The sequence below is a fragment of the Corvus hawaiiensis genome, chromosome 15 (assembly GCF_020740725.1).
Source record: "Corvus hawaiiensis isolate bCorHaw1 chromosome 15, bCorHaw1.pri.cur, whole genome shotgun sequence".
Lineage (NCBI taxonomy): Eukaryota > Metazoa > Chordata > Aves > Passeriformes > Corvidae > Corvus > Corvus hawaiiensis.
This window is the reverse complement of record NC_063227.1, coordinates 928,456-941,680: the sequence shown is the minus strand read 5'-3', so window position 1 is coordinate 941,680 and position 13,225 is coordinate 928,456. Positions and strand designations below refer to the sequence as shown.

Here is a 13,225-nt window from a genome sequence, read left to right as displayed (position 1 = left end):
CCCCGCCTCAGCCCCGGCCCCGGCCCCGCCTCAGCCCCGGCCCCGCCTCAGCCCCGGCCCCGCCTCAGCCCCGGCCCCGGCCCCGCCTCAGCCCCGGCCCCGGCCCCGCCTCAGCCCCGGCCCCGCCTCGGCCCCGGCCCCGGCCCCGCCTCCGCCTCAGCCCCGGCCCCGGCCCCGCCTCAGCCCCGGCCCCGGCCCCGCCTCAGCCCCGGCCCCGGCCCCGCCTCAGCCCCGGCCCCGCCTCAGCCCCGGCCCCGGCCCCGCCTCAGCCCCGGCCCCGCCTCGGCCCCGGCCCCGGCCCCGCCTCAGCCCCGGCCCCGCCTCAGCCCCGGCCCCGCCTCAGCCCCGGCCCCGGCCCCGCCTCGGCCCCGGCCCCGCCTCGGCCCCGGCCCCGGCCCCGCCTCCGCCTCAGCCCCGGCCCCGGCCCCGCCTCAGCCCCGGCCCCGCCTCAGCCCCGGCCCCGCCTCAGCCCCGGCCCCGGCCCCGCCTCAGCCCCGGCCCCGGCCCCGCCCTAGCCCCGGCCCCGCCTCGAACAGGGCCCGGCCCCGCCTCGAACAGGCCCCGGCCCCGCCTCAGCTCTGCCTCCACCAAGGCTAGGTTTAGCCCCCGGAAGTCGGTTTGCTTCAAGTGCAGCCTTTTCACTCCTTTTCATATGTCCACAAGAAATGTTTTCCTGAGGCCACACAAAAGCTTTGCTAGAGCTGTGAATCTTCTTGTCTTTATTACAGCCCGGCTGTTGGCCCACCCCTCACAAATAAGCTGCAGGAGCTGGGAATGTGAGGGAACTGAGGAAAACATGACTGGCACTGTGAAGACACTCTCATGTGAAGAAGGTCCTTTCGGTGTCACTCACTGTTTATGCCCAGGGCTGGGGAAAATGATTTTAGAAGCCTTTAGAAGCCTGTTAATTAGAATTTGTTTTCAACTCTCTCATGTCCCAGAGCTGAGCACAGGGAAGAGCGACCGTGCTTTTCTGGCTTGGGTGGGCTTTGAGATGACAGGGAAAACACCGACTGAGGAAGTGTAGCTGAAACTTCAGAATGAGATGCATCGGGACTGCTGCTTTATCCTTGTTTTACACCTCACTGAAGGGGTGCGTGGTGATGAGGTTCAGAACTACACCAGAACCAGTTTCCTTCCCATATTTGATGTACCCTGAGCTCTCGCAGTCTCTTGGAGCCGAGCACCAGATGTGTGGGCACACGAGATTTCACAGGCCGAGTCCCTGGTTTAATGTTTTTCCTTTTTTAAAAATTCATTTTGGCTCAGGACACAGTTACAGTCATTTTGTTGCAAACTTGTGTATGTAATATTCTGCTAGTGATTACTGTATTTAAATGACAGCCCTGTTCCAAGCCTCTCCTGCAAAGCAGATCTTACGGTGCAGAGTCCGTGGTACTGCCGAGAACAGGCTCCCGGGAAATGTGTCACTTTGTAGAGCTGAATGGGATAACAGTGGAGAATTACAGCCATGGATAACAGAGATCAGTAACTGTGGCATAAGCTGCTTCATGCAAATTTATGCTTTAGGAGAATTAGTGTTTGAAGGCTGAGAAGATCCCAGCTTTCATGCAAGACCTGCACAGTGTGCGGGCTGCATCTGATGGCTGTGACTTAGTGCCACTTGTCTGAGCTGTGTGACTCGCTGCAGCTCACTGGGCAGGGAAATGAGACCCAAATCCCAGGCACTGGGCTGTGTAATTGGGATCTGCTGGGGAAACACTCTTTGTCGAGAAATCTGTTTGGGTTTTCTTAGATTATTAGAATTTCCTGACAGCTTAGGTCGAGCTTTCATTAATGAGCTCTCTCTGCACCAGGCATCTCAGCACTGCTCTAGGGAATCACGTGTAGGATGAATTCCCAGCCCTCCGGAGCAGGGTGTGCTCTGACACAGCCCGTGGGTTCAAGGGGAGGGCAGGCACTGCAGCTGCACAGCTGCTCCTTCCTGATGGCTCGGGAAGGGCAGCCCATGGACTGCCTGGAGCTGCAGCCTGGGGAGGCACCAAACACCAGACACCATCCCTTTGCTGAGGCACCAGCTCCAGCTGCACTGGTGGCTGTCACACAATGCCAGAATCCCATGCTGGTTTGGGTTGGAAAGGACCTGAAAACTCATCCCATGCATAGCCCAGATTGCTCCAGGCCCCACCTGGTGTTGAACACCACCTGGACAGGGAATTTGGGTGTTCAAGAGGTCTTGAAATGGCTCCAACCTGGGAAGAGTAGAAGTACTCATAAAAGTACTCACTTAGTACATGGGCTACACAGTGCTGGTGTCATGATAATGCTACCAAAGCTTCTTTTTAGCTGTAATGTTAAAAAGCACACTATAACTACACCAGTATTAATAACAGGATAATTTGAATCAGACTGAGAATAAAAGTATTAGTCAAAGAACTTTGGAGGAATGGGAGGATGGGAAAAGGGAGAGGAGGAAGATGAAGGTTGCTGAAATAGGCCTTGTTATGGCAGAACTTGAAAGGGAGGAAGGGAGTCCCTTGCAGAGGGGACACTGAAAACAGCGATTTTTGTTTGATTTTAATCCTTGGTTGCTGATGTGAGTGTCCATGAGGTCTCTGCCTGCCTGCACATGCTGCGTCTATTGCAGGGTCAGGGCTGTTTGTGTAGCAGATTGCTTTGTTGAACAGTGGCCATGGAATTCCAAAGGAGTTGTCAGCACACATGTATCAATTATTCTCCAGAATGTTCTCTGATGTGCAGTGATTGATATGGAGATCCCCCTTAATGTCAGCTTTTGGAAAGCTCAAACCTTGTGCTGTGTATGTGCTGTGGGTGTGGTGTTTGCCAGAAGGAGAAAAGGGATTTCCGTGCAAGAGCTGTGACCCCTCTCTGTGAGATACACGATGGCAAAAAGCGATGTCGTGTCTCCATTTGAGCCTCGCTCCGAGCCTGTGCTCACATCCTGAGCAGCTGGGAATGCTGCTCTTCCCCTTTGCTTGTTTTGGATGAAAATACATTATGCACTTGAGTTATGAATAAAAGATCAAGGGCAAATCTGTGTAATGCTTTACTCTGTATTTATGAATAAACCTGGCTTCATGGCACTCACGCTCTGTGCTGGAAGATCCTTTCTCAGGGATATCCAGCCATTTAGTGTTGCTTTATGCTTTTTCTTCAAAGTGAAAGATTTGTTAGGGCTTCCCATTCCCACATACTGCTGGATTTGAGCAGATGAGAATTTCACTGTGTGTAATTCACACTGCTGGATCAGGGATAATCTCTTATTTAGCTTGGTATCACTTGTTCTTGCCTGGCTTCACTTGCAGGGAGCTCAGTCTCTGGAGCTGAGTGATGAGAGGGCCACTCCACTCTAGGAAGGATACACCCCTGTTGGACAGGTGTCTGTCTGGGTTAAAGGGCTGGAACCCTGCAAGAGCCTGGAACTGGTTCATCTGAGGCTCTGTTTTTTGCCATGGATTGAGTTTGGATTGGCATTGATGTCTGGGAGCACCGGTGCAGAACACGGTTTCTGCTTCTCAGGGAAACCATTGGCCCTCATGAGAGGCCCAATCCAGACATTTCCTTGTTGCTCTGCCATGCCACCATTCTCAGAAACTGCCCTCTTCTCACTGGCCTGATGGAGTTCTGCCCTGGAAAACATTGCCTGGGCTCAGTACTCAGACACGAGCCTGATGAGAAGCACAGAATGTTACAGGGAACAGGGCTGAAGGATCCTTAGGTGGCACCTTGAAGTTGTTCCTGAATCAAAGTGCAAGCCTGGAACTGGAAGTACTGTTCTTCTTTCTCCCTTTTTTATTTTAGCTGTTGTGTGTAAAAATCACACAGAGCGATGAAAGTTCTCATGTGGCTTTTTAGGTGGAGTCTTATGTCCAAAGTCCAACTTGGATATATTTTTTCCCCAGAATTACTCCTTCAGTTTCTGCTACTTTCAATTGCTCCTTCTCCAAGCACCTCAAAACTCTCCTTGGTGTTTGTTGCTGATAAGCAGCTTCCACGTTTCTCACTATGTGTGGGTGACTTGATTTGAATTTCCAGCCTGCAAGTTCCCACTGGAGATGGGAGGTGGTACACACACACACTGCTACTACAGCCCAGCTAACACTGCCCTTCCTTTCTAGCACTAGTTGCTGCTGCTTTTCAGACACCTATTTCTAACACCCACCAAATTCAATAAAGTCAGTTGTTCCATGATTTCCTGAAAGGCCAATTTAGCACTTTGTCATAAGGAATGACCTCAGACCTCTGAATGATGTCACAGCATTCATGGATTGGCTTTCAGCACAGCTATGCTGGGACTTTTGGAACATACACTTTAAGCTCAGGCTAAATTTTCCCTTGCCTGTGCTGAAGGTTATGAAGGCATCTGTCAGAAATGAGAAGTGCTTCATCCTCCTCCCTTTGATGGATGCTGCTTTTCTTTTCCATCAGAACTGTAGCTGCTCCTTGGTCCTGACACATATTTTACATTTAGGTCACCATGTATTTGGCCCAGATTTTAAAGTTTCACTCTCTCAAGCTGCATTTTGATGGATTTGGCCCATGGCTTGTATTTAGCTGGGGAGCATTACGTGATGCTTTTACTACTGAAGTCATTTCATCAAAGGAAATTGTGTTACAGTGAAATAATTGGAATGTCCCATGTAAAGAAATAAGAGCAGGTGCTGAATTGCTTTCATTATTATTTGAAAAGTGCAGACGCATTTCTAAAGCTGTTGTGATTAAAATTCTAAGGTTTTTGTTCTTTTCAAAGGGCAGTTCTGATGATAATGTTCCAAAATGACTTAGAGCTTAGAGCTGTCTGTATTGGCTAATCACACAGAATCTGTGCCTGATGCTTGGCAGAGCTTGTCAGGAGTCACAGGTTTGGGTAACTCCTGCCACCCCCGTTCACTGAGCACCTGCACATCACACTCGCTGTGGTGTCCTGGCCCTCAGAGCACCGCCCGGCTGAGCTCCACCCCCAGCCTTGGGCCTTTGGTTGTTGACCTGGGAACATCACAAACGCTTCCGTGCTGGTTTGAACACCATCAGTTTTTACTGGGGAGAGGGAATTGATTCTTTGAGCCCGGCCAATATGGCACCTCTGCCTTTATGAAAATGGATTTTAATTAGATTGCAGCATATGAACTAGCATGGAAAATTAAAATATTTGCAAAAGTTGATGCAATTCTCCCTGCTTTGAACAGGGACAGCACTGTCAGCCCCAGAGGCAGCTGCCATTTCTTCTGGCTGGCCATGCAGATGTTAAATCCTGTCCGCACCAACTGCATCAGGCTCTTAAAAAAGTAATGAAGACATTTAAGTGAACATGATCTCACATCCCACCTTTAAATCCTCTGTGCAAGGGTTATGGAACTCTTGACCTGCACTGCTTCCACTGCTCTGCAGAGCCACAAGAGCAGGACACAGGACTTGGGCTTTTCTGAGGCACAACCAGCACGCTCTGTAGTAGCACCAGATCCTGCTGGTTTAAAAATAAGGATCCTGAAATAAGAGAGATACTCTGTTCAGGAGTGCAGCAGTTGCTTCAGAATTAATGAATTAAGGTAAAAATCAAGGGTTTGATTTACTGTTCAGCTCTCAGATTTAATTTGAAAAGTCCATAGGTACTCAAATAATGACTTACTGTCAGCCTGGAAGATTATTCTTTTTGGCTATTTTGTTTTAAATTATGGCTATGGTTTCAGAAGCATCTCGGTGAACTATCTGCGATCTCAGCTGGTCAGAGCATGGTGCTAATGCACCAAAGTCGTGGATTCAATCCCCATGTGGGTCATTTACTTAAGAGCTGGACTCTTCTAACTCACAATATTCTGTGAATCTGTGAATTTAAGTGCAATCAGTAAAATCTACCCATGCATGGTGACTCCGTCACACAGAGACTTCACTCTAAAGCTTTTGGTCAACGTTTGAGTAAAAGGCTTTCTTTTCTCATATGTTTATCATTCCGAGTAGAGCATTTTTGCCCAGAAGTGGTGTGAGCTGGCACAGGGCTGTGCTGGCCCGTTCCCGCGGATGCCCGGCGGTGTGGGGTGCTCCGAGGAGGCGCTTCTGCAGCTCCTCCGCTGTGTTTCGGCCGCCGGTCGGGTCCCGGCTCCACTCTCCGTGCCCGCAGCGCCCGGGCCGAGCAGCAGGGACGGACACGAGGTGGCGGTACCGGCGCGCCCGCGGCTTTTCCCCCTTAGAGACCCACAAGCAAAGCGGGTCCTCCGCACCGCCGGAGCCGCCCCCGGTCCCTCCTCCTCCCTCCCGCGCCCCGCGGCGGGTCCCCTCCCTGCCGGCTCCGGGGAGATGAGGAGCGGCGGCAGCGGGAGCGGACCCCGGTCCTGCCCGGCAGCCGCGGCCGCGCGCACCGGGAGCCCCCGCGCTGCCCGCCCGCATCGCCGGCTGAGACCCCGCGGAGCCGGGACAGGCACGTTGCGGGCGGGCAGGGGACGGGCGCTGCCGGCCGAGGGGACGGAGCGGGAGGGACTTCACCGCAACTGGAGAGGAGCGGGCGGCAGCGCTGCCCGGCCCCGCCGGCTGCCGACCCGGCGAGACGGTGACCGGCGCTGTCCGCGGTGCTGCTGCTGCCCGCGGTGCTGCCGCGCTGCCCGGCTGTGCCCGGCTGTGCCCGGCTGTGCCCGGCTGTGCCCGGCTGTGCCCGGCTGTGCCCGGCTGTGCCGGTGTCCCGCTGTGCCCGTGTCCCGCTGTGCCCGGCTGTGCCCGGCTGTGCCCGTTCGCGGCGCTGCCCGGTGCCGGTGCGGGACGCGGGCGCCCATCCCGGCCCGACTCCTTTAAGATGATGCAATCGGCGGCGTCCTCCGCGCTGCCGACCCCGCGCCGCTGAGCCGAGCCCGGAGCGCGCAGCGGGGCGGAGCGCAGCGCAGCGCGGGGCGGCCCCGGCGGTGCCGGCGGTCCCGGCGGGCCATGGGGGAGCCGCCGGCCGCGCTGCCGCCGCGGGAGCCGCCGGAGCCCGGCAGTGCCTAGCGCAGGCTGCGGGCTTTCTGCAAGTCATTGGGGCCGGCGGACGCGCCCCCGCTGCCCTCCCGCTCCCCCAGCCCAGCTCATCCACTCGGAATTTATTTATTTATTTGTTTGTTTATTTATTTATATTCCTCCGCCGTGCTGTATGTACTGATTTCCTCGTCACCCGCCACGGTTAACTTCCTAGTGACTCAGTTTAACACTTGAGACCTCCGTGGATGCTGCTAAGAGCACTTCTCTTGCCTTTGCTGTCCCTTGCTGGGATCGGATTGACACTACCCGGACCCTGTGTGCCTGTATGTGTGTTCTGAGTGTCTTGACAGTTTGGTTTTCTTTACAAGAGCTATGCATTAATTGTAACCAAGGTAAGACTCCCTGTTCTTGTTCCCTCACGTGCATGTCTAATTTAGATGTTTCTTTAAAGATGAAGTGTGCAGTTTCTTTTAAACAGTGGAGTCATATGTAACCATTCATTGATGAATACTTGTGAAATAGAAGCGTAGAACTTGCCAAAAAACAGAGACCTATTTAGCAGATTTAGCTTGGCTCTACAAACTGCTCTGCTTTGCTCTGTTGCAGCAGCTGTGATGCTTAGAAGAGTAATTTGTGCCTTATTTTGTTTTCCCTTTTCAGAGACCTGCGAATGACTTGGCTTGACCTTGATTTTGATGGCTTTGTTGGAAGATCTAATGATGTGATTGCATTTCATGAGGTGGTTTCTCTCCAGCCTCTGTGGCTCAGTGTATAAACCACTTCTGCCACACTGTCACTCATGGACAATTCAGATTTTTTTTTAAACAAACCTTTTGGCTATTTTTATTTTCTCACTGCTCCTTTCCCCCTTGTTTCCCCTTAATGTTGGGAGCCTTATTCTACCCTCTGATGTGATTGATAGTCCTGCTGCTCCGTGCTGCTGATTTCCAGTTTAAACTACAATGGCTCTAAGTGGCAACTGCAGGACTTACCTTCCTCCTCGGGAGCAGGGGACGGGGCTGCACTCCTTCCCTGAGGTGGTGGAGCTCAACGTGGGTGGCCAGGTTTACTTCACTCGCCACTCCACCTTGGTTGGCACCCCTCACTCCCTGCTCTGGAAAATGTTCACCCCAAAGAGAGACACAGCCAACGATCTGGCCAAGGACTCCAAGGGAAGATTCTTCATCGACAGAGATGGTTTCCTTTTCCGCTATATTCTGGACTATCTCAGGGACAAGCAAGTGGTTCTGCCTGACCACTTCCCAGAGAAGGGAAGGCTCAAGAGGGAGGCTGAGTACTTCCAGCTCCCGGACTTGGTCAAGCTCCTGACTCCCGACGACAACAAGCAAAGCCCTGATGATTATTGCCACAGTGACTACGAAGAGGCGTCCCAAGGCAGTGACACGAGAATATGCCCCCCATCGCTCCTACCGCCGGATCGCAAGTGGGGATTCATCACCATCGGCTACCGTGGCTCGTGTACTATTGGCAGGGAGAGCCAAGCAGATGCCAAATTCAGGAGGGTCCCAAGGATTTTGGTTTGTGGAAGGATTTCTTTGGTCAAAGAGGTTTTTGGAGAAAGTTTGAATGAAAGCAGAGACCCGGACAGGGCTCCAGAAAGGTACACCTCCAGGTTTTATCTCAAGTTCAAGCACCTGGAGAGGGCTTTTGACATGTTGTCCGAGTGTGGATTCCACATGGTGGCCTGTAACTCCTCGGTGACGGCTTCCTTCGTCAACCAGTACACAGACGACAAAGTCTGGTCCAGCTACACCGAATACGTCTTCTACCGTAAGTACCAGGCGTGTGAGGGGCACTGGGACCCCGTGCTGCGGCTGCTCCCTGCCGCTGCCCGTGCGTTCCCGCAGCGCGGCGAGCGCCCGTCTCCCCGCGCCTGCCGCGGGCGGAGGCTGCGTTTAGATGCGGGGGGATGCATTTCCTTGTGAGCTTCGGAGGTAAAGCGGGGCTGAGCCCGGCGGGTCGGGCCTGGCTAGGTGGCAGCACAGACTGCCGAAAGCGCCGTGCCCGTGCCTGGAGGACGCGGTGCCTCTGGCGCTGTAAATCAGCACCCGAGTGCCTTGCACGATTCCCGGGACGTGTGGGACTCAAAACGAGGGTGCAAACACTGTGGAATTCATTACAGAAAACCTTCGACTGGGATTCACTTTGCAAAGGTAATAGCGGCTTGATAATCATCAGGCACAAGCAGCCAAGCCATCTGTCAGCAGCCCTGACATGCTTCCACGCAGGGAAGGGAAAACACAATTCCATCCCTCTGGCCGCATTTCAGCGGGGCCCTCTCAGAGGCAGCTGCTGTGCTCTGGAATGGGGGCTCAGAGCAGAGAGGGCCAGGGGCTCTGCCTTGTTACACAACACGCCCGTGGAAAACCGAGTGTCCTCCCCAGGAGAAGTGTGTGCCCTGCTTCCTGCCGTCACATCGGATCCACTGCTCCGCTGGTTTGAGCTGCGAGTGCTCAAGGGCTCATTAACTTCTGAGCTGATACCCAGGTACAGGCTGGTTACCAATGGTAACACCAGGGTAATCTGGACCCTGTGAGTCTGTATCAGAAAATCATTCCACAACTGCTGTGCTGAAACATTTGAGAGGCTCATGAGGCTGTTTTCCTCCATTTTCATTTGAGGAGGATGAAGGATGGAACAATTGCCCCATCCATCAGCTGTGGCCAGCTGCTGCTTTGGCTGGTGGCCTTAGGATAGAGGGACAGAGGGATAGAGGGATAGAGGGCTAACGCTTGGCCAGCAGAGCTGCCGCCCTGGGTGTGGTGCTCACAGTGAGCAGGCTCCTGGCGTGGGGAGCTGACAAAAGTTTTCGATGGAAGATGTATCAGGAAGTGAACAGTTCGGGTGTAATTCCGTGGATTCAGCGCCATCTACTCTTGTGTGGGGCTCAACAGGCAGCCCTAATCTGCTTATGCAATGAAGCTTAAGTTAGCATCCTGAAAAGCCATCTGGGTTTTTGACATCTGTAGATTTACTTAAAATTAGTTTTCGAGCTGGATTTCTTAGCAAAATAGTTCTAAGGTCATGGATCCGCTTATATTCCAACAGGGATAGATGATTTGTGTTATTAAGAAGCTTCTGCTTGAAATTACAGTGTCTTGTACAAGTTCTGGGGGGAGAATTAATGTAGTTAAAGGAATGGATTAGAACAAATTGTGCTGGCATTTATATTTAAAATAAGGAAAAACTGTAAGTTCTTTATAGGCACAATCACCTCTGCTAATTGAAGAGAGGATGAATGTGGGTTTTCCCTGAATTAGCAAACACAGACTCCTGATTTTCATATTTCTCAAATTTTTACCTTCAAGGATTGCCCACTGCTCCCACATCACTACTGCCAGGGTAGGGACCAAGAGGAGAGGTACCTTAGAAATTCTGGAGAATGAAAGTCCATAGCAGGTGTCACAAAATCTTCTCTCATCAGTTAAATCCAATTAAAGTTCCTGGAAAGATTCCTATCCAGTTCAGCAGGCTTTGGATTTGGCTCTGATCTGTTTTGTGGGGTTTTGACACTGGTACAGTTTCAGAGATGGATTTTTCAGAGGGTCCTTCCCCAGGTAAAAGCCAAAGCCGTGGTGCCAGATGACTCTTTCTTGTCCCAGTCACTCTTGTCCGAGTGGTTCAGTTCTGCCCGGTGCTGCTGCTGCTGTGCTGGAACTCCGGCTGCAGATCTTCCCTGGCCCCACACTTGGGGCTGGCTGCAGCTGATGCACCTGACAGCAGGCTCCAGAATTCACCTGGAGCAAAAGAATTCCCTCTCCAAATCTCCTGAAATAATTTCATTCCAATTGTCCCAAAGCCATTTCATTTGAAACTTTGAGGACCAATAAAATTGACATCTGGCTTTGCAGTGGAACATGGCATCTCCTCTGCAGCTGCTTAGCCATAATTATTTGTTTAGATGCTGCCAACTGTGCCTATGTAAGCATTAATCTGTCAAGCTGCTGTGAGCAGGTTAATGGGCCTGAACCTGGGAGGTGTTTAATACAACTGGGGAGGCAGAGGCAGAGGTGGTCTTTGCAGGGCCGCTCAGGAACTCCTGTGGAAGGCCTGTTGGAGGGAATCTTCCCAGCTGGAAAAGGATGATTAGTTCCAAAGAAGGAAGAATACAGGGAGGAATGGTGTTTTGATACACCCAATATATTGTATGCTCCAAATAGCACTGGGAAGGTAAATGCCTGTGGTTGGCACGAAGATAAAGAACATTTTTCATGTGCAAATCCATCTGAAAGTGGCTCAGATGGACTGGAGGGGGTGTGAGCCGAGCAGCTCTCACACGGGTACAGCGTGTGCTGGTGAAGCACTGCACCATCAATCTTGCCTGGCCTTTTGTCCCCGTGGTCCGATTTTGGTGCTGTTAAGGGTGCGTGTAGATCAGTGTGTGTTCCCTGTGGAAGAGGGTTTCCCAAAACGCAGCCCTGCAGGATGTGCCTGGCACAGCCAGCCCAGACCTGTTTGCTGAGGAGAGGCTGGCCAGGCATGGAGACAACAGGGGCACAGCTGGGCTCCAGCCAGCCCCAAGTGGGCCGAGGCACAGCAGGGGCTGGAGACAGGCTGGGATGGGCCAGTGGAGCCAGCCCTGAACAGTTCTGTGTCACACAGCTCCTGTGGGGGTGGGCACAGAGCACTGCCGAGCTCCTGCTCACAGGAGGTGAGGGGGGGTGAGAGCTGGGGGTCTGCTCAAGCATTTCCTTTCCCTGCAGTTTCTGCTATAGCAAAGACATTTCCTCAGATTTTCTACTGGCTGGATTTCTGACTGGAACCATTTTGTGGGTTCTCCCCACCATTGCTTTAATGATAAAGTGAAACCTCTTCTCCAAACCCTCTCATTTTAGAAGAAGGTGAATAGCCCGTGCTTGGGTCTTCATTTTCACCTGTTTTCAGTCTTTACAATGTGATGAACTGAAAGTGTGCACTTGAACATCTGGTGACCATGGTGCTGGGGCAGGGGGTGTGACAGCAGCTGAGCTGGCTCAGTCCTCCATAGCCCGGCCCTGTTCCTGGGCCACGGCAGCACCGTGCTCCTCTCCACCATAACCCACAGATCAGCACTCTCTGCCTCCTTCCAGTCCCACAGCTCTGCCAGCACTGTGGGTAACACCCTGCACGTGGCTGCTGGCATTGCCAGGAGAGCAGAACAGCAGGGTGGGAAGGGAGAATGCTGGGCTTCGGACAGCAGTGCTGTGACACAGCAGGATGTGTGTGCCTGTGCCTGTGGGGCAGCTGGGACCTCAGTGACACGGCCAGGGATGGCATGGCATGGCATGGCATGGCATGGCATGGCATGGCATGGGATAAAACTGCCTGTCAGCCCCATTTCCGCATGGCTATTGCCACAACACCCCGAAGACGTGTCCCTTCTCTCTGAGAAGGGCTGACAGTGCAATGGGCTCTCTGAGCCACTCACAGTACAAAGGGGACATCTTGTCTCCCCTGTGTCACACCAAGCCCCTGCTCCTGCAGGAACCTGTGCTGGCTCTGCTCGCTCCAGGGGCCCTGTGAATGCTGGGGCCTCACCTTGCTCTGTACAGAAGGAGCTGGCTGGGTGTGCCTTGCAGCTGCTGGCAGGAGACTGATGTGCAGAGACATTTGTCAAGTAGGTTTCAGAGTATCCTGGGATAAACAGATGAATCTTCTTGGGTGGGGATGTGCAGGAGGAAGGAGAAATGTCTGGTGATATTCCCTGATGCCCATCCATTGGACACGATTCCCTGGGATAATCCTGGTGTCTGTTATACAAGAGGATCCATTTGGGATTGCTGCAGCCAGCTGGGGCCTGTCACTATGCATGTGTGACTTAGCTAAAGGATCCCATACTGATGTGCCTGCCACTGACTCATAAATTCATTGTGTGGCAGAAATTTGACTCACAAAATGGAGCACTCTTTGCACAGTGACACCCACAGCTGTGCTGTCAAATGGGCAAGATGGGGGAGAGGAACATCACCCAGTTCTCTTTAAACTGGTACTGTCACATGATCCAGTAGCTGCTTCTGTCTGGTTTTAAATCAGTGAAGATCAAAATGACCGCAAAGTGAGCAAAATGAAGTCTAATCCAATGAATAATGCAAGCTTCTTCCCCGCTGACAGGAGATGTTTCTGTTTCCAGGTAATTATTGTCATCATTGATGCCTCTGGTCCCTCTTGCCGAAGCAAACCCTCTCACCAGGATGATCATCTGCAGGTGGTGGGCTGCAGTCAGCCAGGTCTGTCAGCATGTTCATGGCTGAAGGACCTTGCTCCGAGCTTTTTTGCTCTCCCAATTTGTCAGGGCAGACTGAAA

General features: G+C 52.8%; 1 protein-coding gene across 1 annotated transcript in view; it reads left to right on the top strand.

Annotated features, from left to right (window-relative positions):
* The first annotated feature begins 6,873 nt into the window (after positions 1 to 6,873).
* KCTD16 (potassium channel tetramerization domain containing 16) overlaps positions 6,874 to 13,225 on the top strand; it is a 64,614-nt gene continuing 58,262 nt past the window's right edge. Inside the window, exons 1-2 of the mRNA XM_048319800.1 lie at positions 6,874 to 7,313; positions 7,582 to 8,712. Coding sequence (XP_048175757.1) covers positions 7,884 to 8,712 — 829 coding nt within the window. The 5' untranslated portion in view covers positions 6,874 to 7,313; positions 7,582 to 7,883. The remainder of the gene's footprint in view (positions 7,314 to 7,581; positions 8,713 to 13,225) is intronic.